The sequence below is a fragment of the Cucurbita pepo genome, chromosome LG12, assembly GCF_002806865.2.
Source record: "Cucurbita pepo subsp. pepo cultivar mu-cu-16 chromosome LG12, ASM280686v2, whole genome shotgun sequence".
In the NCBI taxonomy this organism is placed as follows: Eukaryota; Viridiplantae; Streptophyta; class Magnoliopsida; order Cucurbitales; family Cucurbitaceae; genus Cucurbita; species Cucurbita pepo.
In genome coordinates this window covers 7,001,625-7,028,775 of record NC_036649.1, presented here as the reverse complement: position 1 = coordinate 7,028,775, position 27,151 = coordinate 7,001,625, and the positions used below count along the sequence as shown (strand labels likewise).

At 37.6% G+C, this 27,151-nt stretch overlaps 6 protein-coding genes, 1 long non-coding RNA gene and 1 other non-coding gene across 16 annotated transcripts; 3 read left to right on the top strand and 5 right to left on the bottom strand.

Annotated features, from left to right (window-relative positions):
- Positions 1-82: 82 nt before the first annotated feature.
- On the bottom strand, positions 83-4,360 carry LOC111807102 (photosynthetic NDH subunit of subcomplex B 1, chloroplastic). Its single transcript, XM_023692678.1, has 6 exons — positions 3,387-4,360; positions 2,935-3,125; positions 1,757-2,014; positions 1,528-1,633; positions 508-593; positions 83-386 (listed from the first exon to the last, which is right to left on the bottom strand). The coding sequence occupies exons 1-6, from the start codon at positions 3,987-3,989 to the stop codon at positions 215-217; spliced, it is 1,416 nt and encodes a 471-aa protein (XP_023548446.1). The 5' UTR covers positions 3,990-4,360; the 3' UTR covers positions 83-214.
- A 124-nt stretch (positions 4,361-4,484) lies between these two features.
- On the bottom strand, positions 4,485-7,852 carry LOC111807103 (cinnamoyl-CoA reductase 1-like). The gene is made up of 5 exons (XM_023692679.1): positions 7,683-7,852; positions 7,386-7,540; positions 6,077-6,262; positions 5,629-5,981; positions 4,485-4,855 (listed from the first exon to the last, which is right to left on the bottom strand). The coding sequence occupies exons 1-5, from the start codon at positions 7,813-7,815 to the stop codon at positions 4,666-4,668; spliced, it is 1,017 nt and encodes a 338-aa protein (XP_023548447.1). The 5' UTR covers positions 7,816-7,852; the 3' UTR covers positions 4,485-4,665.
- Positions 7,853-10,943: 3,091 nt separating this feature from the next.
- Positions 10,944-11,050, top strand: LOC111807844. Its single transcript, XR_002816989.1, has one exon. It is a non-coding gene; the product is annotated as a U6 spliceosomal RNA (small nuclear RNA).
- Positions 11,051-11,283: 233 nt separating this feature from the next.
- LOC111807659 lies at positions 11,284-17,772 on the bottom strand. Of its 6 annotated transcripts, none has more exons than XM_023693471.1 (14): positions 17,546-17,772; positions 17,223-17,426; positions 16,961-17,142; positions 15,879-16,005; positions 15,615-15,794; positions 15,089-15,139; positions 14,067-14,960; positions 13,840-13,938; positions 13,014-13,087; positions 12,721-12,772; positions 12,406-12,492; positions 12,266-12,318; positions 12,002-12,082; positions 11,284-11,908 (listed from the first exon to the last, which is right to left on the bottom strand). In XM_023693471.1, the coding sequence occupies exons 1-14, from the start codon at positions 17,645-17,647 to the stop codon at positions 11,710-11,712; spliced, it is 2,385 nt and encodes a 794-aa protein (XP_023549239.1). In that variant the 5' UTR covers positions 17,648-17,772; the 3' UTR covers positions 11,284-11,709. The 6 variants fall into 6 exon arrangements, with proteins under 6 accessions (XP_023549239.1, XP_023549240.1, XP_023549241.1 ...); XM_023693472.1 differs by having other exon boundaries at positions 12,002-12,079; XM_023693473.1 differs by having other exon boundaries at positions 12,266-12,309.
- An 812-nt stretch (positions 17,773-18,584) lies between these two features.
- LOC111806785 (40S ribosomal protein S12-like) lies at positions 18,585-20,451 on the bottom strand. The gene is made up of 5 exons (XM_023692241.1): positions 20,404-20,451; positions 20,048-20,104; positions 19,340-19,628; positions 19,034-19,099; positions 18,585-18,943 (listed from the first exon to the last, which is right to left on the bottom strand). Exons 2-5 carry the CDS (start codon positions 20,053-20,055, stop codon positions 18,884-18,886), a joined length of 423 nt encoding a protein of 140 aa, XP_023548009.1. The 5' UTR covers positions 20,056-20,104; positions 20,404-20,451; the 3' UTR covers positions 18,585-18,883.
- LOC111806787 lies at positions 19,106-23,633 on the top strand. The gene is made up of 2 exons (XR_002816877.1): positions 19,106-19,242; positions 23,574-23,633. It is a non-coding gene; the product is annotated as an uncharacterized LOC111806787 (long non-coding RNA).
- Positions 20,856-25,469, bottom strand: LOC111806786 (40S ribosomal protein S12-like). Of its 4 annotated transcripts, none has more exons than XM_023692244.1 (5): positions 25,456-25,469; positions 24,379-24,435; positions 23,671-23,959; positions 21,261-21,326; positions 20,856-21,170 (listed from the first exon to the last, which is right to left on the bottom strand). In XM_023692244.1, the coding sequence occupies exons 2-5, from the start codon at positions 24,384-24,386 to the stop codon at positions 21,111-21,113; spliced, it is 423 nt and encodes a 140-aa protein (XP_023548012.1). In that variant the 5' UTR covers positions 24,387-24,435; positions 25,456-25,469; the 3' UTR covers positions 20,856-21,110. The 4 variants fall into 4 exon arrangements, with proteins under 4 accessions (XP_023548012.1, XP_023548013.1, XP_023548010.1 ...); XM_023692245.1 differs by lacking the exon at positions 25,456-25,469 and adding an exon at positions 24,735-24,793; XM_023692242.1 differs by lacking the exons at positions 23,671-23,959; positions 24,379-24,435; positions 25,456-25,469 and adding exons at positions 21,567-21,855; positions 22,275-22,331; positions 23,352-23,365.
- A 627-nt stretch (positions 25,470-26,096) lies between these two features.
- LOC111807107 (zinc finger protein 3-like) lies at positions 26,097-26,789 on the top strand. Its single transcript, XM_023692682.1, has one exon. The coding sequence runs from the start codon at positions 26,097-26,099 to the stop codon at positions 26,787-26,789; it is 693 nt and encodes a 230-aa protein (XP_023548450.1).
- The last annotated feature ends 362 nt before the right edge of the window (positions 26,790-27,151 follow it).

The window sequence follows — 27,151 nt, the reverse complement described above, 5'->3', positions numbered from 1 at the left end:
GGGATTTTTCTAACCAGCTCTATCGGATCGAGGTTCGAACGAAATTTGCACCAAACGCTGAGACAGAGTAGGGAAAGGGAGCTTCCAAACAGAACATATACAATTACCCTCTTCATTGCCAATGCTTTGATATACAACTGATGGTAACAGAAGTGAAACAAAATGAAGAACTATCATGATGATAAGCACAAATTGGGTAAGAAAATCTGTAATGTCACTGAAAAGCAAGAGCTAGAGGCACTTCAAAGCTCTGTATCGCCCTTTTAACTGTGCCCATATCGATGTCGATTAGTCGTCCCGTTGTCGATGAAACTGCAATGCATCTCTTTGCTTCGGCTTCCGGAACAAATAGTTTTGCTTTCTCTTCAGAGCAAAACAATGCAATGCTGCAAACACATAGGCATTATAGATGCATAGCACTGTTATTTTCGTACTACTAGCAAATGGGAGATTTTAAGATCAATAAGCAAACTACTGAGTTTCTGTGAAGGAGAAACAGATCAAGACCTCGGTTTTTCGCGAGCAATGGCGAGTTGGATCGCAGCTGTGTTGGTAGCTATTACACCGGCCGAGTCGTTAATGAGAGCAGCTAACTGCAGATTGAAGTTAAGAATGATGTGCTTTTAAGTACTTCACTTTTATTGTAACAGCCCAAGCTCACAGCTAGCAGATATTATCTCTTGAGCTTTCTCTTAAGGTTTTAAAACGCGTCTACTAGAGAGAGGTTTCCACACTTTTATAAGGAATGCTTCTCCAACCAATGTGGGATCTCATAATCCACTCCCTACGAGGCCCAGCATCCTCGATGGTACACTGTTCGATGCTTGGCTCTGGTACCATTTGTAATAGCCCAAAGCCTACCGCTAGCAAATATTATCATTTTTTAGGCTCTCTCAAAGTTTTAAAATATGTCTATTAGAGAGAGGTTTCCACACCTTTACAAGGAATGTTTCGTTCCCCTCTCCAACAAATGTGAGATCTCACAACCCACCCCCAGCAGGCCTAGCATCCTTGCTGGCACACCGTTTGGTGCCTAGCTATGATACCATTTGTAATAGCCAAAGCCCACCGCTAACAGATATTATCCTCTTTAGGCTTTCCCTCAAGGTTTTTAAAACACGTCTACTAAGGAGAGGTTTCCACACCCTATAAGAAATGTTTCATTCCCCTCTCCAACCAATGTGGGATCTCACAATCCACCCCTTGCGGGGCCCAACGTCCTCACTAGCACACCATTCGATGCTTGGCTCTAATACCATTTGTAACAGCCCAAGCCCACCGCTAGTACATATTATCCTCTTTGGGCTTTCCCTCACAGTTTTAAAACACGTCGTAGACGTTTCCACACCCTTATAAGGAATGCTTCGTTCCCCTCTCCAACCAATGTGAGATCTCACATTTATCAACTTCTTCAAAACATTAATTTCCCTTTCTTCAATCCTTGCTTTCTTACTTAAAACTGTTTTTTCATCCTTTTCACAGTTCACTCTTCTATACTCAAAGAGAAAGATGGATAGTTATGAGTACCTGTCCTGGGGTAGTGATAAATACGATGCTCGCGTTATCTCCGACCTCCTCCTCGACGTTTTCCCTTTCTTTTTCGTGTGGAATGACAAAAACTGGCTTGAATCCCCTGTATTTAGATTCAATAAGTGTTATCATCAGAAAATAGTGAAAGAAAAAGCTGCATTATGTTACTTTTGCCTATAGTTCATCATTTTTTTCTGATAAAGCAAGATATTGACATAATACCTACCTTATAGCATTGGCTATTTCAGCCCAGGCTTGAATGGGTAGCAAGCTATCAGTATCACCTTTGGACTGCATTGAGGCTTTTGAATCTGATTCTATTCCATGAATCACAATATATTTTCCTTTCTCAACACCTGCTTGATTATACTTTTCCTTTACAATCTCCTTCAATTTTCTTGAAATCGAAACTTTGAGCGGAGGAACGAGATGCCTGGGAACGCTACGAAATGGTCTCCCTAACCAATCAACCATTTGATGATACCTAAATCATGAAAATCAGCCTTCAAGGCATCAAAAAAGTAGAAGTTTGAGCTTGCTATTTCTATTTTGTTCTTCAGCTTTCACGTAGAAATTACTTAGTGTCCTCTGATAAAAGCCATACTTCACTCATTTAGTGGCAAAAACTGCACCCTATATCAAACTAATACTAAACAGTAAAAACTTATATTGATGAGTTATGGAGTATGTAATCTTTTATATACATTCTTGACATCCTCCTTGTGGCTTAGGAAATAAGCACAAGAACGCAACGAGTGACTATCGATATAAACTGAAAAGCAAACAAGATTGCTAAGAACTTAAACAGATAAAGTGTGAGATCCCACATCGATTGGAGAGGAGAACGAAACATTCTTGATAAGGGTGGAAACCTCTCCCTAGTAGACGCGTTTTAAAAACTTTGAGGGGAGACCTGGAAGGGAAAACCCAAAGGGGTAATATCTACTAGCGGCGGCTTGGGCCGTTACAAATGATATCAAAGCCAAATACCAGGCGGTGTGCCAGCGAGGAGGCTGAGTCCTGAAAGAGGATGGACACGAGGCGGTGTGCCAACAAGGACACTAGCCCGAAGGGGGTGTGGATTTGGGGGTTCCACATCGATTGGAGAAGGGAACGAGTGCCAATGAGGATGCTTGGCCCCGAAGGGGGATGAATTTTGAGATCCCACATCAGTTGAGGAGGAGAACAAAACATTCTTTATAAGGGTGTGGAAACCTCTCTCTAACAGACGCGTTTGAAAAACTTTGAGGGAAAACTCAAAAAGGATAATATCTATTAGCGGTGAGTTTGGACCGTTACGTAAAGTAGCTCCCACTCCAATGCTATGTCAAACTAATACTAAACTCAAAAGCTTATATGAAAACTTTTGTACAGATTCAAAACAAAAGTATAAAATATTCTCACATATTGAACCCTCCCTCGGAAAGATTAGAGCTATCTGGTTTAAATGTTTGAGACAAGAAAAGCCCTGCTCCAGCAGCATTCACATCAGGGTAAATGTAGCTAACTCTGTCTCTAGCTGTTGTCATGAACAAAAACGCTGCATGCCCAAACCCAGCTAGCTTTGTTGACAAGACCATATCATAATATCTACCCTGCAACAACAATGAAACCATTGTTTCAAATGGGCACTAAATATTTTTCTAAGAGATCTCCAAACAAATCACTAATATGGCTATCAAAGTTTCTAAGTATCATCGAAGTTCTAAATGGAAGTGGTAGTATCATGACTCCTATCTATTCTCCTCTAAATCGAAGTGGGATCCAATATTTGAAGTCTTTCATACATGGTAGAATCACTATCAATATTGTTCTATCAATTTCTAGGTCAATTATTGGCGAGAAAATGAACCAACCTTGAGCAATCCAACCATGTCAGTGTAATCGGCCGGTTCAGGAAAATAATCATCCGGATCATAGACATTAGACCATCGCACATTCTTATTCAATTCATAAGTCTGTTTACCCCTCGCCGAAGCCACCACGTCGATTTGAACACCCGGGTACCGATCCTTGAGCAATTGAATCGCCGGAAAGAAGAGTAGATTTTCATACACCCCGCCGGAAATCACGCAGCAGCACCGCCGTACATCTCCCCGAAGTTTAAGACCTAGAGATGCAACTTCCACCATGTAACCCTGAGGAAATTTCAAGAACCCATACGGATTGTTCGGGTTGTCCGGTGGGCGAGGGTCCTCTTCCTGCTTCCCGTCGGCGAAGAGAGAGCCGTATTCCATGTCCGGATCATCGCCATCGTCGAAAGGGTCGAGCCAGGGATTCTTCTTGGCACAACTGGGAATATGAAGTTTACAGGGCGATGAGGAAGAGGTGGAGAGAGAAATGTCAGGTGGGGCTAGGAATGGCGGCTTAGTGAAGTGGGTTGAAGGAGAAGAAGGTGGAAAGCTTGATGCCGGCAAAAATGGCGGGAGGGATTTGGTGGGAAGAGAAGAAGTAGCCATGGATGGTTCTTGGGAGTTGGTTTTTTGGGAGGATTGGATTGAGATTCCATAACGTTAAGGCAATATGATCTTCAAAATGTGTGGAAGGAAGGTTTGGATTTGGATAAGCCTACCTCTCCCGCTAAACTTTAAAACGTTAAAAAACCTCTATATATATTTTTGAAGTAATTTTTTTAAAAAAATACATTTAAAGACAAGATAGCTAGGTTTCGAAGAACGGAGTTCTTCATTTTATGTCGACTTCATCTTCGAGTTGACTTTTTAGGAAGCCTATTTCGTTAGGTGTAACCCAGTTGGCCTATCGACGATAGTGGAATTCTCTTATTTCCCTGATCAAAGACTTGGTTGGATGCACGATCTACTCCACAAGAAGTGGTATAGACAGTAGATGATATTATCACGACCTCTCTAGTAGACCACTAACCGATTCAGCGAAAGGACAAAGGAGCACGCCACCAAACTTGATAAAATACAGTCAAAATTACTTGATAGATAAATATCAAAGTCATGACTGCAAAAATCAATCACATACACTTTTAAAGAGAAACTTACATGCATTCACGTTGTTTAAAGTATAGGAACAACGTGGGGAAAACATTCAAAGCTTAAAGAGCTTATACATATTGCGATGCATTTAGTACCCAAACCAATGCATTCAGTTCTATAACACTATGATTTAAGATTGAATTCGAATGGAGTCTGCTGGTTGGGTAGAAGTGGGGATCGTGAGATGACCTTTCTCCTGTAAGTTCTTAACGGTTTCATATAGACACTGCTTCACTGGAGTGAACTCCAATCCTAAGTCCTTCAGCTTCTGGTTTGAGAATTTGTATGCCTTCTTCCTTGGGTTCACTTCATCTGAGCACCTAAATCATAAATATACATAATAACTTAACTCATAGGTCCCTCTGAAACACTATTACGAGTGCTTCTCAGACACTTAAGAACGTTCTTGGAACTAAATATGATGAAAGTGTTTGAATGGTGGCACAAATCCCATAAGTATCAGATCTCATGTCAGTTGGAAATGAGAACAAAGCATTCGTTATAAAAGGTGTGGAAACCCTCTTCCTATTAAACGCATTTTAAAATCATGAGCAGTGGTAAGTGTTCATCATGGTCACCGTGATGAATAATTGGGTCATTCCAACAATAAGTGATAAGGATCACAAAGGATGGGGTTTGGTGAGAAGCTTTCAGCTCCACAAGCATATTTCAATATTCTTGGTTGGTAAATGGCCACTTCTGGTCCATCCATTCTTTTACAAGTTAAGGTTAGCCGCTTCTATCATTGATCAACTATTCAGAGTTGGTACACCTACTACACCTCACTCAAATCCTTTCAATTTATTATTTCAAACCCATTTGGTGAATTAATTTTGACTTAACGACTTGAGTCGTAAATATTGTCTTTTTTAATTTTTCTTTTCGAATTTTTACACAAGATTTTTAAAACACATTTGCTAGAGAAAGATGTACACATTTTTATAAATAATGATTCGTTCTCCTCCTAACAGACGTGTGGGATCCCACCGGAACATATAATGAATTTAGAACTAATTAGTAACGTTGCAGGCATGGAGACTAAATAGATACTTGAGTTAATAAAAATGGAGAGGTTAGAAGGACAAGAACTTACTTGGTGGGAATAGGGTATTCCGGGAACAATTTGGCAAGAATCTCAACGATCTCCCCTCTATGGAGAACACTCTCGGCGCAGAGGTACCGGCCGGAGGCGGAGGGGTTCTCGTACACGAGGATATGTGCAAGTGCAACATCCTTCACGTGGACGTACGCCTGAACGGAATTGGCGTACGTCTTAGCTGATCCAGTCAAGTACTTGAGTATGTGGATAATGCTGGCATTAATGGTGGGTTGCAACAGTGGGCCCAGCACCAGCACCGGATTCACCACCACCAAGTCCACCCCCTTCTCCTTCGCAACCTCCCATGCCGCCTGCTCTGCGACAGCTTTTCCATAGCAATACCAATTCTGCAAATCCCCAAATTTTCATGTTTCACCTCAAAATTTTGTGGGCAAAAACAAAAACACTCCAATTGGACATATGTATTAGGGAATTATTAAACCTTGGTGTTCTTGCAGAACTCTAGATCGCTCCAGCAGGACTCGTCTACGATCTCGTCTGGACCACGGCTGGGGTCCATGTAGACTGCACCAATCGACGAAGTGAAAACCACGCGACGGACTTTGGCTTCGGCCGCCGCGATTATAACATTCTTCGTGCCATTGACCGCCGGTTCCACCATTTGCTCCTGCAAAAGTTTAGCAATACCACAACCGCCATTTCTGTTACCTTCCCAAAGCCTAACTAAAATTTAATGAACCTACTAACAAATATTATCAATGAGCATTCTATAATAATAATGTTGTTAATCAGCTTTAAAAAATGGTCTCATTTCATCAAGACTTCCTTTATGAAAAAATGTAATGGTTTTACTCGGTTGTTGAAAGAAGGTCTAACTGCTAATTTAGGGAATGAACATGAGTTTATAATCGATCATGCGTTTATAATCAATGAATACTATCTCCATTGTTACGAGGCCTTTCGGAGAAGTCCGAAGCAAAGTCATGATAGCTTATGTTCAAAGTGGACAATATCATTCCATTGTGAAGAGTCGTGTTCATCTAACATGGTATCAGAGTTATGCCCTAAACTTAGTCATGTCAATAAAATTCTCAAACGTTGAACAAAAGTATTGTGAGCCTCGATTAAGGGGGAGACGTGGATGAAAATCTCACGTCCGCTAATTTAGAGAATAATCTTAGATTTATAATAAAAAATATTATATACATAATAAAAGAGCTATATAGTAATCATGGATTTATAATTAAATAATACTGTCTCGTAAAATAGCTTTTTATATAAATAATAAAAAGAGCTATATAGTAAATAATAAAAAGAGAAAATTTACGTCTTGCCAACTGTGCAACTTCTTTTATCTTCTCGTGTAATTTTTAAATTTAAAGAATAGAATTTTCCTTTTTTTTTTACGTAATAATATCAAACACGAAAATATTTTTTTTATCACATTATTATTTTAAACTTTTAATTTTTCATCTTGAAATAATTAATATTATGTAGATGAAAAAATTAAATTAAATTAAAAATAATAATAATTTTAGGCTACTCAAATCCAATACAATGTGTGTATGACATGACGTGTATGTGATGATGGTATGACGTGGATTTAGTGGGTCCCAGTGATGACTCAAATTTCAAGTGGGGCCCAACCATTAATGAAGATGATACACGCATGCAATAAAAAGAAACAATATATTCTTCGATTCTCTCGTACCATTTTCATCCAAATTTTAATTTTCCCGGGAACTTAACAAAAAAAGGAAAAAAGAAAAAGAATGAGAAGAGCAAATCACCGGATCGTCAGTTACAGGCGACGCCGTGTGGAAAACGCCATCGCATCCGTTAATCGCCGCCCTAAGGCTCTCGAAATCGAGAAGATCGGCTTTATACAAACTGAATCGCTCCGCCGCGCCTTCAAATTCTTTCAAATGGCCGTTCTTCGGATCCTCTGTAAATCTCAAAAATCACAGAAACAAAAACTCCTAATAATCCAGATCCATTCCAGAATCACTTCCGCAGATTTCATCGACATTTCACTATTCGACGATTTCGATATGGAAATAAAAATTAGGTTAAAATCAAGATCAAACCTGGATTTCTGACGGTTCCTCTTACGATATAGCCTTTCTGGAGAAGAAGCTTAACTATCCATGAGGCAATGAAGCCGCCGGCGCCGGTGACGCAGACGGTGGGGGCGGTGGTTGAAGAACCGTCGACCGGCATAGTTCCGTAAAGAGAGAGAGTAAGTGGAAATGGTTTGGTGAAACAGAGAGAAAATGAGAAGGAAGAATCTCCAAGTTTCTATTGGAATACAGCGAACAACACGGAAGTTTTGGTACCATTTTATAAGGAAAGTGTTCGCTGCACTTTAACCACTCACCTAACCTCCATCATTATTTATTTATTTATTTATTTATTTATTTTACCCAAAACAAAAACTCTTAACCATCCTAATAAATATATTACTAATAAATTTCTTCATTTTCTTTTTAATATATATATTTTTAAAAAATATATTAATACTCAATTAGATTTTTTTTATTACAAAAAATAGTAATTTATTTTAATATAATTAGGAAAAAAATTGATAAATTTACAATAAGAAATTAGGTAAAAGAATAAAATTTTATAAGGGAAAATGATATTCACTTGATTATTAAACTGTAATGTTGAAAGGTAAATTATAATCAAATATTAAAATAATAATAATAAAAGGTAGTTAATTTAGTTATTTAGGACATCATCCTGAGTTTATAATTAAGGAATAGTATTTTTACTGGTACGAGACCGGTTGGAGAAGCCTAAAGTAAAGTCATGAGAGCTCGTGGACACCATCCGTGATTTTTAATAATTTTTTAAAAATAAAAAAATTAGGTTTTTTATTTTATTTTTTTGTGATGGGTATTCATGCACACTCAAATGGGAGTTGGTGGAAGAAGAGAGAGAAAGAAATTTGATGGTGTAGTTGAGGAGAAAATTATAGAAAATTAAAAAGTGGTAGGCCAAGAAGCATTTTTTTTTTTTTTTTAATTTTGGTATGAAGAACCCTAAAATATGGGGTCCAATAATTTTTTTTTATTTAATTTATTTAATGCATGAATTTTAAAGTGATTTGGAAATTATTTAAATTATTTTTAAATATATATTTGATTATTTAAAATCAATTTTACTTGTATGAAATTTCTATTTATAAATACAAAATTAGGAGGGTAATTGAATTAGTTTCAGATAATTTTTAGATCTATTTAAAATCTTGAGTTTGTTAAATTGGGGACCGACACAATCTGAACCAGACTATATTATGTGTTATATTAATAACTAAAATTCCATGAAACTTAAATATCGAACGATCACAAGTCATAGTGCATCCATAATTTCGATAACGAACATCAAATGTTCTTATTTTTAATAATAATTTTTTAAAGTAGGGTTGAGTTTTGTTCGAAGTGGAACCTTATTTTTGAGTAAAAGTTGGATCCAAGGTTGAGTAGTCCGTGACTCTAGAGTTATCTAAATATCAATAAAAATAATTGTCGAGTATAAAATCAAATATAATTTATAGTAATTATATATTTTTTAAAGTAATATTTAAATTTTAACCAAATTTAAAAACAGAAATTATTTATAAAAATTACTTTTTATTTTTTCAAACTTTCATTGATTTTGAAAACATTATTATAAAGTAAATAATAATTTTTATAACCTTATTTTTTTTTTAAAATGATTTATTTAATTTATTAGCCATAAATTTTAAAGCCAATTGCCACTGAAAACATAGACGATTAATTAAATTACATTAATGAATAAATATTTTTCAAAAAAGGACAAATATTTAAAACATGATTTTATATTTATGGTAATATGTTTAATTTTTTTTAAAAGAAAAATAGAATAATTCAAACAACTCAATAGCAGTCATTTAATAAGGTAAGAAAGGATACCTTATCGAGCCTAGCCATCCAACGTGTAATAAATTATTGAAAATTATGTAAATAATAAATAATTTAAATTTACTTTATTTATAAGTTTTTTTTTTTTTTAAACAAATTTTAGTTTATTTGGGGTTTAAATTAATAAAAATACTCTCTTCAACTTTACACATTTTTTTTCTTTAAAAAATATTTTTAAACTTTCAAAAATATCAATTATACCCTTGAAGTTTAAAAAAATCGCTAATTTTAGATGTAAAAAATTAGCATTTTATTTCAAAAATACCCTTAAACTTTTAAAATTTTCATTTCTAAAAAAATAGAAATGAAACTCTCCAAATATCAATTATATCCTCAAACTAAAAAAATTATTGTTAATTTTGAAGGAAACTATTTTATTTAAAAAATACTCTTGAACTTTTAAAAATTTAATTCTTAAAAAAATATTCTTAAATTCTAAAATAAAATATTGATTATACCCTCAAACTAAAAAAACGTTATTTTATATGAAAACTCTTAGTATATTATTTAAAAAATATGATCGCGGAAATAGTAAGTAATAAGAAGAAATTGAACAAATATTTATAAGAATAGATGCAAATATTTTGAAATTTATTTAAAAAATAAAATAAAAATGGTTGGTGAACAACTTTGAAATTAAGTGTTCAAATTATTGATTTTAGCTGAATTATGTATTATTTCCTTAAATAAAGCAATTATGAAATTAAGTGTTCAAATTATTGATTTTAGCTGAATTATGTATTATTTCCTTAAATAAAGCAATTATATTTTGAAATAAATGCCATTCCTTATTTCAATGACTAATTTAAAATTTTAAAAAGTTAAGTCTTATTCTTTTCTATGGATTTGGGACAATATTTTAGACACGATTTCACGATAGTTAATAGTTAAAATTATTTGTTTTATAGTTAATAATATTTTCTTGAAAGTCGTCATATGCTTCTAATGCTAAGCATGCATTAGAATTAAAACCAAAATTTCATGTCAAAGTTAAATGATATCGTCTTGGACGATCATATAAACTCTTTTGAATCTATATGCTCAAAAGTCTTCACAAACACACAATTTTCTAATAAAAGTCAAACCTCCACCATCAATGACAATTACTTCTGTTCAATGAAAGTAGGATTTAAGGCATCAAGTTTCCCGAATCTTACCGACCCAGAGATGCTTCATTTTTCTCTCTAACTAATGTGGGATCTCACAATCCACCCATTGGGAGTCCAACATCCTCGCTGACACATTATCCTGTACCTAGCTTTGATACCATTTGTAATCGCTCAAACCCGATGCTAACAGATATAGTCTTCTTTGGACTTTCCCTTCCGAGTTTCCCCTCAAGATTTTAAAGCACATATGCCCTTATAAATAATGTTTTGTTCCCCTCTCCAACCAATGTAGAATCTCACAATAGGGATGTCCCGATAAAATTGGAACAATAAAGAGAAGATGAACATAGTCCCTACACAAGGATGACACACACAAATCAAGAAATGGTATAAGAGTCATACACCAGTAGTATACCAACGAGGACGCTAGACCCCCAAAGATGGTTGAAACCTCTTCCTAATAGACACATTTTAACACCATGAAGTTGACGGTGAAACATAAGAGGCCAAAACATATAATATTTACTAGCAGTGAACTTAGACTATAATAAGGGGGGTTATCCATCGCCGTCGTTATCACCATTCTCAACAACAAACAATGAAAGATTGTTCTTAGTTCATAATCCTGAAAGTTCAGCAAGAAGCTATGCCTTTAAGGCTTCAAACTTACGCTCTCTCTAAAGCACAGAAACAGTCATAGATTCCAGTGAGGAAGAGCTCGGAATTTCAGTATACAACCGACGCATTCTGGTGTTTGATCTGTCAATGGATCAAGTATTATAACTTATATCATCAGCACATGTTAGGAAGAGCTGGCTTTGACATAATAACTGTCTGCTTATACATGGAGGTTTGTTTATATATGATGGCTCACTGTCTAGAAGACTGGTTAGCTAGTTGAAATCCTGTTTTCTTCTCTACTTCTAAAGACACAAAAGGAAAGGACCTATGCTGGCCTATGGTCTTTCCTAACTGGCAAAACGATGGTACACGGTTCTCGTATCTCTAATCCTGCTAAATTTTTGGTGCCAAGAGGTTCTGCTTCGTCTCTTGGTGCGTTAATCCCGGCCACCATTCGGCTTGGACTTTAAGGTAATCCTTAGTCTACTGTTTTTTATCAAGTTTACGAGGTTTTTATCATTTCCTTTTGTACTATTATTGATGCTCCCTCCATCGTCGAGCATGGAACTGTTGGCAGCTTTCTTGCTCAACGTCGATGATTTAGCTTCCGATTTCCTCTTGGCTGAAGCTCTACCCCTGCAATTCCATGAACATTTGATAGAACTTGGAAGCCAAACAAGAATGTGAAATGGATAAAGTAAACACTTTGCAAACAAGCAAACAAGCAACCTTCTGGTTGAAGAACCGTTTATTTCCTCCTTGTCTGATTCTGACTTGTTTTTCCTTTTCCTTTTCCTCTTTCGCAGTCTACTAAAAAGATAATTAATAACAAGTACCAGAAACCCATATATGTAAAAGAAGTAGCTTAATCAGAATCGTTATTGAAAAGTCGGAGGAACGATTTCAGGAGTTTCAACTCGTCGAACGGGGAAGGAATCTTAGCCTAACAAAACAAGTTTTAGAAAATTACGGTCACGTAAGAACGAAGCTTACATATCAGATGAAGCTTCGGATTTTGGGACATCCATCTCCTCATCCTGTATCAGCTTACCAAAAACAAGTAGGAGAAAACAAATATAAACGGCAATAGAAAACTCAGGGAAATAGGCTAAAATAGTTTAAGTGACACCTACTCCAAGTAGCAGAGCCTCGGCACCAATTAGCTCATATCGTTGCGTTTTGAGGTTTAATATTTCTTCATCGCCATCGTCGTATGACACCTTGAAAAATAAAATGCAGAATGGATGGGTTAGTTCATCTGAGTATCATCCAATGATTGCTGCATCAGAGGAATGATTTAAGTGGACATCATTACAAGGACAAAGGAGGGGCTAAAGCAGTATGGTCAAGGGATTGGCTATAAGAAGTGGTTACTGAACCAAAGGCAAATGGTTGAAAGGTTTACAGAAATAAGACAAATGGTTAAGGGCAGGATAGGGTCATCTTGCCTTGTGCCTTTTCTTCACTGGGTCAAAGCTATGAACAACACCTTCATAAAACCTACAAAACAAAAAAAAAATGACTTAGCTCGTGTCCAGCGTGTTCGTTGTTATATAAACTTTATGGCATAGAAGCCATGGGGCAAGGTATCCCCCCTGCCAAGTTGGTAATAAAAGCTCGAGGGCTTAGTTTGGTTACTTTAACAGAGCAAGTCATAAACAAATTTGACAGAAACAGAGAAATAAATAAAGGGTTGCATTGATATCTAAAATGCACGTCAGCAAGTTCATTAAGTACTCACTTCCTGTCCAGGGGCCACCAAACCTTTATTCTCCTACCAACCAGTTCCTCTTTAGCACTTGATATGTCCATTACCTGAAATGAACTTAAACAATACAGGTTAGCAGAAGCCACATGTGAAGTCCCACATCGGATGGGGAGAAGAACGAAGCATTCTTTATAAGGGTGCAGATGCATTTTAAAAACCTTGAGGGGAAGCCTGAAAGGGAAAAGCTAAAAGAGGACAATATCTGCTAGCGGTGGGCTTGAGCCGTTACAAATGGTATCAGAGCTAGACACCGAGCAATGTGTCAACCAGGAGGCTGAGCCTTGAAGGGGGTAGACATGAGGCGGTGTGCCAGCAAGGACGTTGGGCCCCGATGGGGGTGGATTGGGGGGTTCCACATCGTTTGGAGAAGGGAACGAGTGCAGCGAGAACGCTGGGCCCTGAAGGGGGGGTGGATTGTGAGATCCTACATCGGTTGGGAAGGAGAACGAATCACTCTTTATAAGGGTGTAGAAACCTCTTCCTAGCAGACGCGTTTTAAAAACCTTGAGGGGAAGCCTGAAAGGAAAAAATCCAAAGAGGACAATATCCCGCTAGCAGTGGGCTTGAGCCGTTACACCACAAATGTTTATTTTTTTTAAAAGAATCTAAGACATATCTGAGTGAGGAATGATTTGTATATTGTTTAAAATTTCATGTTCAATCATGAAAGTATGACGTGCTTTCTTTGTGTGTTAAACTTAAAGGTAAGAGACTAAAAAGTAACATCAAAGCATGTCAGGATCAGAGTTATGGAAGCCGGGTCAATTTACAATACAAAGGAAGATTACAAGATTCTTACCTCTTTTTCCACAATGGCACGCTTCCTTGTAGCTTTTTCGTGGGAGGTTTCTTCCGAGTAATCGTCACCCTCTAACCTGGCCGATCTGGAATCCTTTGCCTATTCAGTGGATAAGAATGTGAAGAGGCGCCATTAAGTGGTGTAACAGAAGAATAAAGGAAGGAGTTTAGTAAACATACACTTCAAGTTCAATAATGAATAAGTAGAGATGATTTTTTTTTATGTACCTCACAGGTTGATGGATTATGAATATTCTTATCCATATTAGTATCTTTAGATTTCACTATAACGTCGTTTTGGACTACCGACTCGTCCCCGTTGGTGTTCTTCACTCTCAGCTTCATAACCAAGTGCACTGACCGTTTTTCTTCGTAATCAGAGGGAACAGAAACGTTCTCTTCTGAAACAACGTATCCGGGATCAATGAGTGCTGTATCCTTCTTAGGCTTACCAACTTTAGATTTCTTTGACCTTCCCTGAGATTTTTCTACCATCTTCTTCGTATTCTCATTTACCACTTCATCTTCAGGTCGTATACGTTTCTCTTCAGCATGTGCAGAAGACTCCTTCTCTACCTCGGTTGGCGAAGAAGGCTTTTCTTGTCTTGGGCTTACAGGAGAAAATTCAGTTGTTTTATCCTGCTTAGACTTAACAACTTTTGATTTCGTTGACCGAGCTCGAGCTACTTCTTCCATCTTTTTCATGTTCTCATTTATCTCTGTTGGCAAAGAAGTCTTGTCCACTCTTAGGCTTACAGGAGAAAATTTAGTTTCTTGGTCATTGGACTTTTTGCAATTGGATAGCCTGAACCGTTCCCGTCCTTTTCCAATCCAATAATGATCATAGCCTTCATCTGGATTCATTAACGAGTTGGGTTTCCTGCCTCGTTTCTTCGGTACAAGGTCTAACGTGTCCTCTGCCTTCGTAGACTCTACACTGTCAGGTATTTTGGTTTCTGTCGTTTTTGACTGTTCACTACGTTTTTGTGATTTTCTCGACGATGCCTTCAGTATGTTGCCATTCCTGGCTGCACCTGTACCATTGGATATCAATGATTCTGAAGCAGCATCAGTTCGAGGATTCTCTTCAATACTTGCATTTGGCATATGCGTCTGCGCCACCTACTTGCCAAGAATAGATATCACTTTGTGATATTTCATTGAAGAAGCAGCTAATATGGAGTTTTTTTTTTCTTTCAGAAAAGGGATGTTTAGAGAAGATTGTATAAGATATAGATAAACGCACATACCAGCGTTGCCTCGTTTGAATTCATCCCCTTCTCCTCGTTCTTTGCATTTTCCTGAAGCATTCAATCGAATGTCATAAAAGCAGGAACCAAATCATAAAGCAACATAGTTCTGTTGTATCAGAGGAAGATATTTCAAATAGTTTATTGAATAACTGCTATTCGACTAACCCAATTAATGGCTAAAGACGCACGCTCCCCTTTCGTTATCAATCCTTCTTCAGTTCATCCCAAAACTAAAAGATAAAGAAGGGCGGGGGCCTCAAGTTCAAATCATTCAGACACCATGTTTAAATAAATGAAAAAAAAAAAAAGTTTTGATGTTTTATTAACTAAACGAGATCAAAAGGAAACAAAACGTTGGAGCGTGATGCCCTTTAGCAGAAGACTGTGTCAAGTAACTATAGATTCTCAAACAAATGTATTAACTTTATGATGCAATCCATCTGTATATGACAGTTCAAAATAGCACCAATTCAAACCCATACAAACTCCAAAACAACTTCCTGTATTAGTCAGTAGAACTCACCGAATGATTCCCAGCACCAACGCTATCAGTTCCGTTTTGGCATATCGAAATAACAATCGGGGCGTAGTCATCCAAAGAAGCACCAAGAGACTGAACTGCACCCATAAGATAGGGCTGGAGCTTAGTAGCACAGTTCGACATAACCTTTTCGCCCAATTTCCATGAAATCGAAGCGGCTTCCTAAAATAATGGGCAATCCAATTAATTGATGATGATGTAAAAAAAATAAGGTCAGGAATAATAAACAAGGGAGATTCAAGATACTTTATTTTCCTTTCTGACACTAGCTAAAATAGGCCTGAGAAGATCTGAGGAGATTTCTTCACTTTCTTCTAACACATTTGTCATAATGGTTTCCATGGCTGAAAAAACAGCAGGTGGATGGTTGGACCTTAGAATTTGGAGAAAATAAATCAAGATTAGAAGAAGAAAATTGACCTAAAATTATTAGAAATATAACATCAAGATCAGAGCAAGCTCACCAAATAAAAATGATACTCTCTTCTCCTAATCACTGAGCCAATACATTCAGATATTTGTAGGGAGCCCTTTACTAATCTCAATTTATTGTCAATTCTGATCAGATATGTGTCTATATTCATAAGAAGTTCGTCTTCCTCGTTTACTAGATGTACTATTGGGGAGAGTACGAGCGTCTAGTTTTGGGAGGATTGGTGGGTGGGAGAGAAACCTCTTCAGAAGTTGTTCCCTCGCCTATACCATCTTTCGAGTAAGGAGTTTCATTATGTAGCTTCTAATTCCTTCTCCTCTTTGGCGTTGGGCTTCAACCTCTGATAGATAGACACTAGATGTTGTTGATCGAGTTTTTTTTTTTTTCATAATCGCTAGGTGTTTTGAGGTAGAAGGGATTTTAGGCTTTCAATTCCTGATTCTTCAAGGGGTCTCTCTGGTAGTTCCTTCTCTCACATTTTGATCCCCACTCCAAACTACCTTTCCTTTCTCCTCCATCTCGAAGGTTGAAGTTTCTTTGCGTGGCAGGTTTGAGACACTCTTCCCTTGTTTTGTTTCTATAGTGGTGCATTCTTTCTTGTCGTCAAACACGAGAATTCGCATAATTTGTTGCAGGGCTATTAGTTTGTTCAATCTTTTTGGCACCATTGATTGGAGACATTCAATTTATGCTTCCTCTATCAGGAGAATGGCAAATTTTGGTGGCACACTAGTTTTTTCGGCTATTTTTGGGGAGTTCGGCTCGAGAACAAACTTAAAGATGCGTGGAAAGATCAGTTGTTAAGGTTTCGAGATGGTGAGGTTTAATGCCACCATGTAAGCTTCAAATGTGGAAGAAACTACCAGGAAAATATCAACCATTTTATGACGTTTACCTAATGAGTTTCATGAAATTCTGGAACATCTCAAGAATCAAACCCTCACATTCCAGATCCAGCATCATCAAGCATGAACGGACCTTAGCAACAGCATCGATAATCGATAACGCCTTCGTATAACCACGACCTGATACATTTGACAACTTTCTAAATGCTTCTAAAGTCAACTGAAAAATCACCTGCGCCAGTGGAAGCGAAAGAAATAACTAAAGGAATCCACCGGAATATGCATTCCAAGAATGAGCAGCTTAAAAGATACCTTCATTTTATCATCATCATAAGGAGCATCTGGCGCTGTTATTCTCGTAATCTCAGTAATGCAGGATGTTACTGTAACCTTCACATCCTCTTCTGAATGCTTCAAAAGCTCATCGGAAATTAACGCCTTCATTAATGGCCGGAGCGCCTCTCGCATCGATCGCATTGGCGATTGCTCCAGATTTGATAATAGACACTCAGCTTTCTGAACGAAGATATGAAAAGACGGTTCGTGTAATGTGAAAGGTATAAACCATTTGAAATTAAACACAGAAAAAATTACGCATAAGAAGAAGTATACAGAGAGAAGAAATGAAGCCTTACATCGAGAGCATTGAGAAGGGCATCAATGGAAGAAGGAGGGTTTAGGAGCTTGTTACCAGTATCCATGAGCAGCTCCTCGAGCTCTTTCGCGGACAAGCACATACCCAAAAGCTCAGAAGGTAAATCTTTATCAGGCGTCGAAATGGCTCATGCCACAAAATACAGCGTTGGGCATGCAAGTAGAAACTTGCAGAATACTAATGGGCAGTTGCGGATTTCGCCCTTTCAATCAATTTTAGTTCATTCTTTTGAGCTTCAAATCCGATACTGTTAGTTCGCCATCTCCGGACCTTGTTTACCTCGTTTCTTGCTTGTTGGCTTCCCCCTTGGCGCCCTTTTGGCATTGTTTTTGGCGCAGATTACTAAGCCATGGTTCAGTTCGAGTGTGGCAACGTTCAAATTACTCAAGAAAAATACAACTTTGATAACAAACTCTAACAGCCAAAACGTTTGTTTGTTGTCTTTCTAAGCATCAAATGCTAAAATTGATACAAAATTCGATGCATGTTCTTGAAAATATTTGTGCTAAATCCATATTAATATTGTCCATCTATCAAAATGTGTTTGATTTAAAATAAATTGGAAAACTTCATGCCTAGTACAAATTGGGTTCATTGGTTAATTAACTTGTTGTCTTTGTCCCACCCCATGAGCTCAAAAGGCTGTACCTTTATCAAGTCTAAATCCATGAGCTCAAAAGGTTGAACCTTCACGAGTCTAAATCCACGAGCTCAAAAGGTTGTACCTTTACGAGTCTCAATCCATAAGCTCAAAAGAAGGTTGTACCTTTACGAGTCTCAATCCATAAGCTCAAAAGGTTGTACCCTTAACGAGTCCAAGTCGATAAAAATCATAACTATCTAAAAGACTTCGACCAAATTGCTTCATCATTTGATATGTTCATACAATTGAAAGTTTTTTAATATCTATAAGCGTCTAAACAAGCTTTAGCGAAAGCATGACAATTGACAATATATTGCCATTTTGATACAAATTAAAAATCACCACAATAACAATACTTAGCAAGAAAGAGCGGAGGTAGACAAATCTAAGAGTGAATTACAGCAAGAAAAAGATGATAAATATCAATTGAACATTTCCCATGGCAAGGAGACTCTTGATGAATATTGTTATGTTGGCCGGAATGATAATAATGAGCTCCACATCAATGGACTCGGAACATAAAAAACTAGTTTTTCCAATCAATCAACAAAGAAGAACACATTGTAGGGTGAAGGTGTTAAAGCTGCAACGGTGCACCAACTAAACATAGCTAATGATCAAAAACTTTCTAAGTGAGCCAAGCAAATGTACTCTCAGCAGACACCATTTTGATGATTAATTTGAACTCACATGCTTCTGCACGATGTGAAGCGCCTCGTGATCCTCCCCGAAGTCCTATGGATAACACATTCAAATTTCAAGTAAACGAAAATGTTTTCTAAGACAGAATAGTTGCTATGGATGTGAATGGACAAATAGATGTACCTTAACTACGACACACGAGCAACCAACAACCTTCCTGGCCTTTCCTTCTGAGTCAATCTTGCATAGCTGAAGAATTAGACCAAGTATGGAAAACAAATTACTTGTTTGTAATCCTGAACTTATACGGGAAATATTTGCTTAAAACATAGACCTATGTGTATACATTGTATGATCCAGAACATGTAAAACATGTAGCTAAACATTAAGAGGTAAAGGCTTAATCTTGGTAGAATGAGTATTGCATAGTGCATAATGGTGCCAAAGATGAATAAAAAACGAGCAAGATAAACCCTTTTAAACACTTACACCGGCCCACTCGCCAAGGGTTTTGGCACTTGGAACTGTCATCAAGTTAACGTTGTGCTCCGCACAAAGGGCTTTGACTAGTTTAACATAGTCTGGCTGGTTGCAATCTTCTCCCAAGACACAGAGCTGAGCAGCATGCTTCTCAATAGCTTTAGCACTCTCATGGAGGCCTCGAACAAGCCCACCGTGAGCCAATGATTTTCTAAGAACAAGTTGCAAAGCAGTCTCAATGTCCATTGGCTCACCTAGAGCTGGGGCCGGAGTCTCAGCCACAACTGCAACTTCATCACTGCAAAAGAAATCATGTTAAAAGGGATTAAAAAACCACACTATGGCATGTTACTGACAACAATAGAAGGCAATCGAATAGACATTTACGCAAATATTATGATATTACCAAAAAAAAAATGCCTCAAATTCCATAGTACTATTTAACATGTAATAAAGGAATCTTCAATCCCCAGCAACTCTTAATCCCATGCAAAGAACTAATACAGATCAACGTGTATACATATATTGAACTTCAAAACTTTGAATTGGATATGAACTAAGACCAAAATGATCGATTCCAAGCAGAAGATTCTACTTCTAAAAAAAACCAAAGCATCGTCTATATCCAAGATATTGAAAAGGAAACCATCAGCTACAACACAAAAATTGGCAATTAACAGGAAAATTAGTAAAAGTTATAAACAAGTTTCCACTCACGCTGACATCTTTCTTCTTGATTAGAAGTTCTTTCTCCTTCCTTTCGCAAACAAAAAACTGCAAAAAAGGATAATTAAACAAAACAAATAAGGAACTCCAGAACAGACAATTTGAATCAAGAACGAAGGCATATAGAGTAAACTACTAATCCGTTCGCTCTACTGGGGTTTGGTTTTACGGTTTTGATAATCAAGATAGTGGAAGATCAATAAACAGCTGCGAGTTCGAAATCCGAGGACGAGAGGGATTAATGGAGACGATCTTTGTTTTCGTGGACACCAAGGGATAACAATGGCTAACCAGGAGGGGAACGAGAATTGCTTACCGGAGATTTTGAGAGAGAGAGAAAAGCTTACCAGAGAATTGAGAAATTGCGGCGGCGGCAGGACTGAGAGAGGATGCTCGTAGAGAAGATTAGGGGTTTATGAAAGTTTTTCGGGTCATATAAATGGGCTGATTCATTGGGCTTAGTAAATATATATAGAACGAATCTGGGCCGTGGGTATTGGGTTCAGTATTTTTAAATGGGCTGGTTTATTGGGCTTAGTAGATATATATAGAACGAATCTGGGCCGTGAGTATTGGGTTCGGTAATTTCAAATGCGCCGGTTTATTGAGCTTAGTAGATATATAGAACAAATATGGGCCTTGCGCAAATGGTCTGGTTTATTGGGCTTAGTAGATATATATAGAATGAATCTGGGCCGTAGTATTGGGTTCGGTATTTTTCAAATGGGCTGATTTGTTGGGCTTAGTAGAAATATAGAACGAATCTGGGCCGTGAGTATTGGGTTCGATATTTTNTAAATATCAATTGAACATTTCCCATGGCAAGGAGACTCTTGATGAATATTGTTATGTTGGCCGGAATGATAATAATGAGCTCCACATCAATGGACTCGGAACATAAAAAACTAGTTTTTCCAATCAATCAACAAAGAAGAACACATTGTAGGGTGAAGGTGTTAAAGCTGCAACGGTGCACCAACTAAACATAGCTAATGATCAAAAACTTTCTAAGTGAGCCAAGCAAATGTACTCTCAGCAGACACCATTTTGATGATTAATTTGAACTCACATGCTTCTGCACGATGTGAAGCGCCTCGTGATCCTCCCCGAAGTCCTATGGATAACACATTCAAATTTCAAGTAAACGAAAATGTTTTCTAAGACAGAATAGTTGCTATGGATGTGAATGGACAAATAGATGTACCTTAACTACGACACACGAGCAACCAACAACCTTCCTGGCCTTTCCTTCTGAGTCAATCTTGCATAGCTGAAGAATTAGACCAAGTATGGAAAACAAATTACTTGTTTGTAATCCTGAACTTATACGGGAAATATTTGCTTAAAACATAGACCTATGTGTATACATTGTATGATCCAGAACATGTAAAACATGTAGCTAAACATTAAGAGGTAAAGGCTTAATCTTGGTAGAATGAGTATTGCATAGTGCATAATGGTGCCAAAGATGAATAAAAAACGAGCAAGATAAACCCTTTTAAACACTTACACCGGCCCACTCGCCAAGGGTTTTGGCACTTGGAACTGTCATCAAGTTAACGTTGTGCTCCGCACAAAGGGCTTTGACTAGTTTAACATAGTCTGGCTGGTTGCAATCTTCTCCCAAGACACAGAGCTGAGCAGCATGCTTCTCAATAGCTTTAGCACTCTCATGGAGGCCTCGAACAAGCCCACCGTGAGCCAATGATTTTCTAAGAACAAGTTGCAAAGCAGTCTCAATGTCCATTGGCTCACCTAGAGCTGGGGCCGGAGTCTCAGCCACAACTGCAACTTCATCACTGCAAAAGAAATCATGTTAAAAGGGATTAAAAAACCACACTATGGCATGTTACTGACAACAATAGAAGGCAATCGAATAGACATTTACGCAAATATTATGATATTACCAAAAAAAAAATGCCTCAAATTCCATAGTACTATTTAACATGTAATAAAGGAATCTTCAATCCCCAGCAACTCTTAATCCCATGCAAAGAACTAATACAGATCAACGTGTATACATATATTGAACTTCAAAACTTTGAATTGGATATGAACTAAGACCAAAATGATCGATTCCAAGCAGAAGATTCTACTTCTAAAAAAAACCAAAGCATCGTCTATATCCAAGATATTGAAAAGGAAACCATCAGCTACAACACAAAAATTGGCAATTAACAGGAAAATTAGTAAAAGTTATAAACAAGTTTCCACTCACGCTGACATCTTTCTTCTTGATTAGAAGTTCTTTCTCCTTCCTTTCGCAAACAAAAAACTGCAAAAAAGGATAATTAAACAAAACAAATAAGGAACTCCAGAACAGACAATTTGAATCAAGAACGAAGGCATATAGAGTAAACTACTAATCCGTTCGCTCTACTGGGGTTTGGTTTTACGGTTTTGATAATCAAGATAGTGGAAGATCAATAAACAGCTGCGAGTTCGAAATCCGAGGACGAGAGGGATTAATGGAGACGATCTTTGTTTTCGTGGACACCAAGGGATAACAATGGCTAACCAGGAGGGGAACGAGAATTGCTTACCGGAGATTTTGAGAGAGAGAGAAAAGCTTACCAGAGAATTGAGAAATTGCGGCGGCGGCAGGACTGAGAGAGGATGCTCGTAGAGAAGATTAGGGGTTTATGAAAGTTTTTCGGGTCATATAAATGGGCTGATTCATTGGGCTTAGTAAATATATATAGAACGAATCTGGGCCGTGGGTATTGGGTTCAGTATTTTTAAATGGGCTGGTTTATTGGGCTTAGTAGATATATATAGAACGAATCTGGGCCGTGAGTATTGGGTTCGGTAATTTCAAATGCGCCGGTTTATTGAGCTTAGTAGATATATAGAACAAATATGGGCCTTGCGCAAATGGTCTGGTTTATTGGGCTTAGTAGATATATATAGAATGAATCTGGGCCGTAGTATTGGGTTCGGTATTTTTCAAATGGGCTGATTTGTTGGGCTTAGTAGAAATATAGAACGAATCTGGGCCGTGAGTATTGGGTTCGATATTTTCAAATGGGCTGGTTTATTGGGCTTAGTAGATATATAGATAGAACGAATCTGGGCCGGGGGTATTGGGTTCGGTATTTTTCTATGTTCCACAAATTAAAACCCAAACCCTAGACCCTAAATGTCTAAACATTAAATTTAATTATAGAAAATAACATCTTGAACTCCAATTCATTGTAGGTTTATGTTCCATTATCATCTTGTACATTTTTTCTTATGGGCAATCCCCACCACTGCTAAAGGTAGGTCGAGCAAGATTTTTTGGGATGTAGTTTACCAGATAAATTGATAAATCAAGCATTCCCAACCTACCAAGCGAAACCGGTAGTTTTTTGGTAACGATCAGCTAAAGCTACAATTCTGTTAAAGAATGTTTTCACAAAGTAGAACCTCTTCAGATAATATAAGGTTTTCATGAGGCTGATCTTGAGCTGTTATCCAAGCACGAATACCTTCATTTAAGAGAATATTTTTGGTANATGTAGCTAAACATTAAGAGGTAAAGGCTTAATCTTGGTAGAATGAGTATTGCATAGTGCATAATGGTGCCAAAGATGAATAAAAAACGAGCAAGATAAACCCTTTTAAACACTTACACCGGCCCACTCGCCAAGGGTTTTGGCACTTGGAACTGTCATCAAGTTAACGTTGTGCTCCGCACAAAGGGCTTTGACTAGTTTAACATAGTCTGGCTGGTTGCAATCTTCTCCCAAGACACAGAGCTGAGCAGCATGCTTCTCAATAGCTTTAGCACTCTCATGGAGGCCTCGAACAAGCCCACCGTGAGCCAATGATTTTCTAAGAACAAGTTGCAAAGCAGTCTCAATGTCCATTGGCTCACCTAGAGCTGGGGCCGGAGTCTCAGCCACAACTGCAACTTCATCACTGCAAAAGAAATCATGTTAAAAGGGATTAAAAAACCACACTATGGCATGTTACTGACAACAATAGAAGGCAATCGAATAGACATTTACGCAAATATTATGATATTACCAAAAAAAAAATGCCTCAAATTCCATAGTACTATTTAACATGTAATAAAGGAATCTTCAATCCCCAGCAACTCTTAATCCCATGCAAAGAACTAATACAGATCAACGTGTATACATATATTGAACTTCAAAACTTTGAATTGGATATGAACTAAGACCAAAATGATCGATTCCAAGCAGAAGATTCTACTTCTAAAAAAAACCAAAGCATCGTCTATATCCAAGATATTGAAAAGGAAACCATCAGCTACAACACAAAAATTGGCAATTAACAGGAAAATTAGTAAAAGTTATAAACAAGTTTCCACTCACGCTGACATCTTTCTTCTTGATTAGAAGTTCTTTCTCCTTCCTTTCGCAAACAAAAAACTGCAAAAAAGGATAATTAAACAAAACAAATAAGGAACTCCAGAACAGACAATTTGAATCAAGAACGAAGGCATATAGAGTAAACTACTAATCCGTTCGCTCTACTGGGGTTTGGTTTTACGGTTTTGATAATCAAGATAGTGGAAGATCAATAAACAGCTGCGAGTTCGAAATCCGAGGACGAGAGGGATTAATGGAGACGATCTTTGTTTTCGTGGACACCAAGGGATAACAATGGCTAACCAGGAGGGGAACGAGAATTGCTTACCGGAGATTTTGAGAGAGAGAGAAAAGCTTACCAGAGAATTGAGAAATTGCGGCGGCGGCAGGACTGAGAGAGGATGCTCGTAGAGAAGATTAGGGGTTTATGAAAGTTTTTCGGGTCATATAAATGGGCTGATTCATTGGGCTTAGTAAATATATATAGAACGAATCTGGGCCGTGGGTATTGGGTTCAGTATTTTTAAATGGGCTGGTTTATTGGGCTTAGTAGATATATATAGAACGAATCTGGGCCGTGAGTATTGGGTTCGGTAATTTCAAATGCGCCGGTTTATTGAGCTTAGTAGATATATAGAACAAATATGGGCCTTGCGCAAATGGTCTGGTTTATTGGGCTTAGTAGATATATATAGAATGAATCTGGGCCGTAGTATTGGGTTCGGTATTTTTCAAATGGGCTGATTTGTTGGGCTTAGTAGAAATATAGAACGAATCTGGGCCGTGAGTATTGGGTTCGATATTTTCAAATGGGCTGGTTTATTGGGCTTAGTAGATATATAGATAGAACGAATCTGGGCCGGGGGTATTGGGTTCGGTATTTTTCTATGTTCCACAAATTAAAACCCAAACCCTAGACCCTAAATGTCTAAACATTAAATTTAATTATAGAAAATAACATCTTGAACTCCAATTCATTGTAGGTTTATGTTCCATTATCATCTTGTACATTTTTTCTTATGGGCAATCCCCACCACTGCTAAAGGTAGGTCGAGCAAGATTTTTTGGGATGTAGTTTACCAGATAAATTGATAAATCAAGCATTCCCAACCTACCAAGCGAAACCGGTAGTTTTTTGGTAACGATCAGCTAAAGCTACAATTCTGTTAAAGAATGTTTTCACAAAGTAGAACCTCTTCAGATAATATAAGGTTTTCATGAGGCTGATCTTGAGCTGTTATCCAAGCACGAATACCTTCATTTAAGAGAATATTTTTGGTATAGAAAGTCTCAAATTCATAATCTTCCATTGCATAAATTTCCTGAGAGATGAAGTCATAGGCACGTAGAATTTCCTGAGAGATGAAGTCATAGGCACGTAGGTTCACAGTCAGACCAACTACTTCAAGAGCACTCATCCATAAACCATTCCCTACTTCGGCTGCCAAAGAAGGAAAGAAAAAAAAAAAGCATGTGATCATGAAATAATACTAAACCTTTTCAATAAGTTTGTAAGTCATATCATGACATTAAATCTACAGTCCATCGTTGTAACTAAGATCTATATATATATGTCAATTGGCATTCATCTTGTTGTCCATTAACCCAAATGTTATCACCTATGAAGGTAAATATACTCACAAAATTCTACAACCCATGAGTCTTCCTGCAAAATCAGAGCCAGAAACTCCCAGCATCAACTCATTGGCAGATGAACTTCAATGGATAGCCCTCCAGAAATAAAAGATCCAAGTGACTCAAAAGACATAAGCCCTGGACTTGTTTCCCTCGATCCAAGCCTCTCAAACAAGGATTTGGGTGGGAGTTTGATGCCAGAGGAACTGAACCTAATTGACTTTTTTTCTGCTGATAATTTACCAAACGACACTTCTCACGAAGGTAAAGAAGCAGCAGCTAAGCCTCGAGTTTTCTCCTGCAATTTTTGCCCAAGGGAGTTCTCGAGTTCACAGGCACTTGGAGGCCACCAAAATGCTCATAATCGAAAGAGGAAAATGGCTCAAACAGGCCATAAATTGGTTACCAATTCAACTGATTGCAAACAGTCGAGCGTGTCGTCCCTGCCTTTTCAAGGCTTCAATAGATCACTTGGAATCCAAATGCATTCAATGATTCATAAGCCTTTTTCCCATGCACCTGTTTTTGGTTCCTTCCGTTCTTTTGAGTCTAAGGTCTGGGACAGACAGCCTCTTTACACGCAAGTGGCAAGTGGCATATGGCCCTTGTCCGAGAATTATCAGTCGGGGGCCTCACCGGTACTGCCATCAAGCAGCGGAGCAGCAGGTTTTGATGGTGGTTGGAGGCTGTCGTCAAACAGTGACACATTGTTGGATTCAAAGCGTCCTCATAATGAACTGCACAAGCTAGACTGTTTAGACTTGTCTTTGAGGCTGTAATTCTAAGATGGACCAAAACCTTTCCCCCCTTTTCTTCCTTTGCCTTAAATTACCACACATGTAAAAATCCTGCTTTCCTCCGTTTAGAAGATAATATGTGGCCTGAAGTATTCCCTGTATTAATGAGAAATCCATTTCCGCAATAAAATAAGTGTTCGTTAAACGATTACTGTCGAAAATTGCCAAAAGTCAAAAGCGAACATTCTGCATTTGTAAGTACCAAACTAAAAGAAACCATGCTATAAACATCACTGTCTCCCTACCTATTATTTACAAATTGGAGGTTATAGTGATTACGTCGATTAAACTTCAATAATACTCTTTCGATTACAAAAAGAATATGAATCAAATGCAATATCACA

Coding starts and splice junctions, on each gene's coding strand:
- LOC111807107 (XM_023692682.1), top strand. CDS start 26,097: ATGGATAGCCCTCCAGAAATAAAAGATCCAAGTGACTCAAAAGACATA.
- LOC111807103 (XM_023692679.1), bottom strand. CDS start 7,815: ATGCCGGTCGACGGTTCTTCAACCACCGCCCCCACCGTCTGCGTCACC. Junction 6,263..7,385: donor CGCCTGTAACTGACGATCCG/GTGATTTGCTCT, acceptor AAACTTTTGCAG/GAGCAAATGGTGGAACCGGC. Junction 4,856..5,628: donor GAATACCCTATTCCCACCAA/GTAAGTTCTTGT, acceptor TTTATGATTTAG/GTGCTCAGATGAAGTGAACC.
- LOC111806785 (XM_023692241.1), bottom strand. Junction 19,100..19,339: donor CCCTTGGCGAGTGGGCCGGT/GTAAGTGTTTAA, acceptor CTAATTCTTCAG/CTATGCAAGATTGACTCAGA. Junction 18,944..19,033: donor GCTCGTGTGTCGTAGTTAAG/GTACATCTATTT, acceptor TGTTATCCATAG/GACTTCGGGGAGGATCACGA.
- LOC111807102 (XM_023692678.1), bottom strand. CDS start 3,989: ATGGCTACTTCTTCTCTTCCCACCAAATCCCTCCCGCCATTTTTGCCG. Junction 2,015..2,934: donor TCCGAGGGAGGGTTCAATAT/GTGAGAATATTT, acceptor TTCATGATTTAG/GTATCATCAAATGGTTGATT. Junction 1,634..1,756: donor GAAATAGCCAATGCTATAAG/GTAGGTATTATG, acceptor ATCTAAATACAG/GGGATTCAAGCCAGTTTTTG.
- LOC111806786 (XM_023692244.1), bottom strand. Junction 21,327..23,670: donor CCCTTGGCGAGTGGGCCGGT/GTAAGTGTTTAA, acceptor CTAATTCTTCAG/CTATGCAAGATTGACTCAGA. Junction 21,171..21,260: donor GCTCGTGTGTCGTAGTTAAG/GTACATCTATTT, acceptor TGTTATCCATAG/GACTTCGGGGAGGATCACGA.
- LOC111807659 (XM_023693471.1), bottom strand. CDS start 17,647: ATGTGCTTGTCCGCGAAAGAGCTCGAGGAGCTGCTCATGGATACTGGT. Junction 12,319..12,405: donor CCGAGGCTCTGCTACTTGGA/GTAGGTGTCACT, acceptor GTTTTTGGTAAG/CTGATACAGGATGAGGAGAT. Junction 11,909..12,001: donor AACGGTTCTTCAACCAGAAG/GTTGCTTGTTTG, acceptor ATGGAATTGCAG/GGGTAGAGCTTCAGCCAAGA.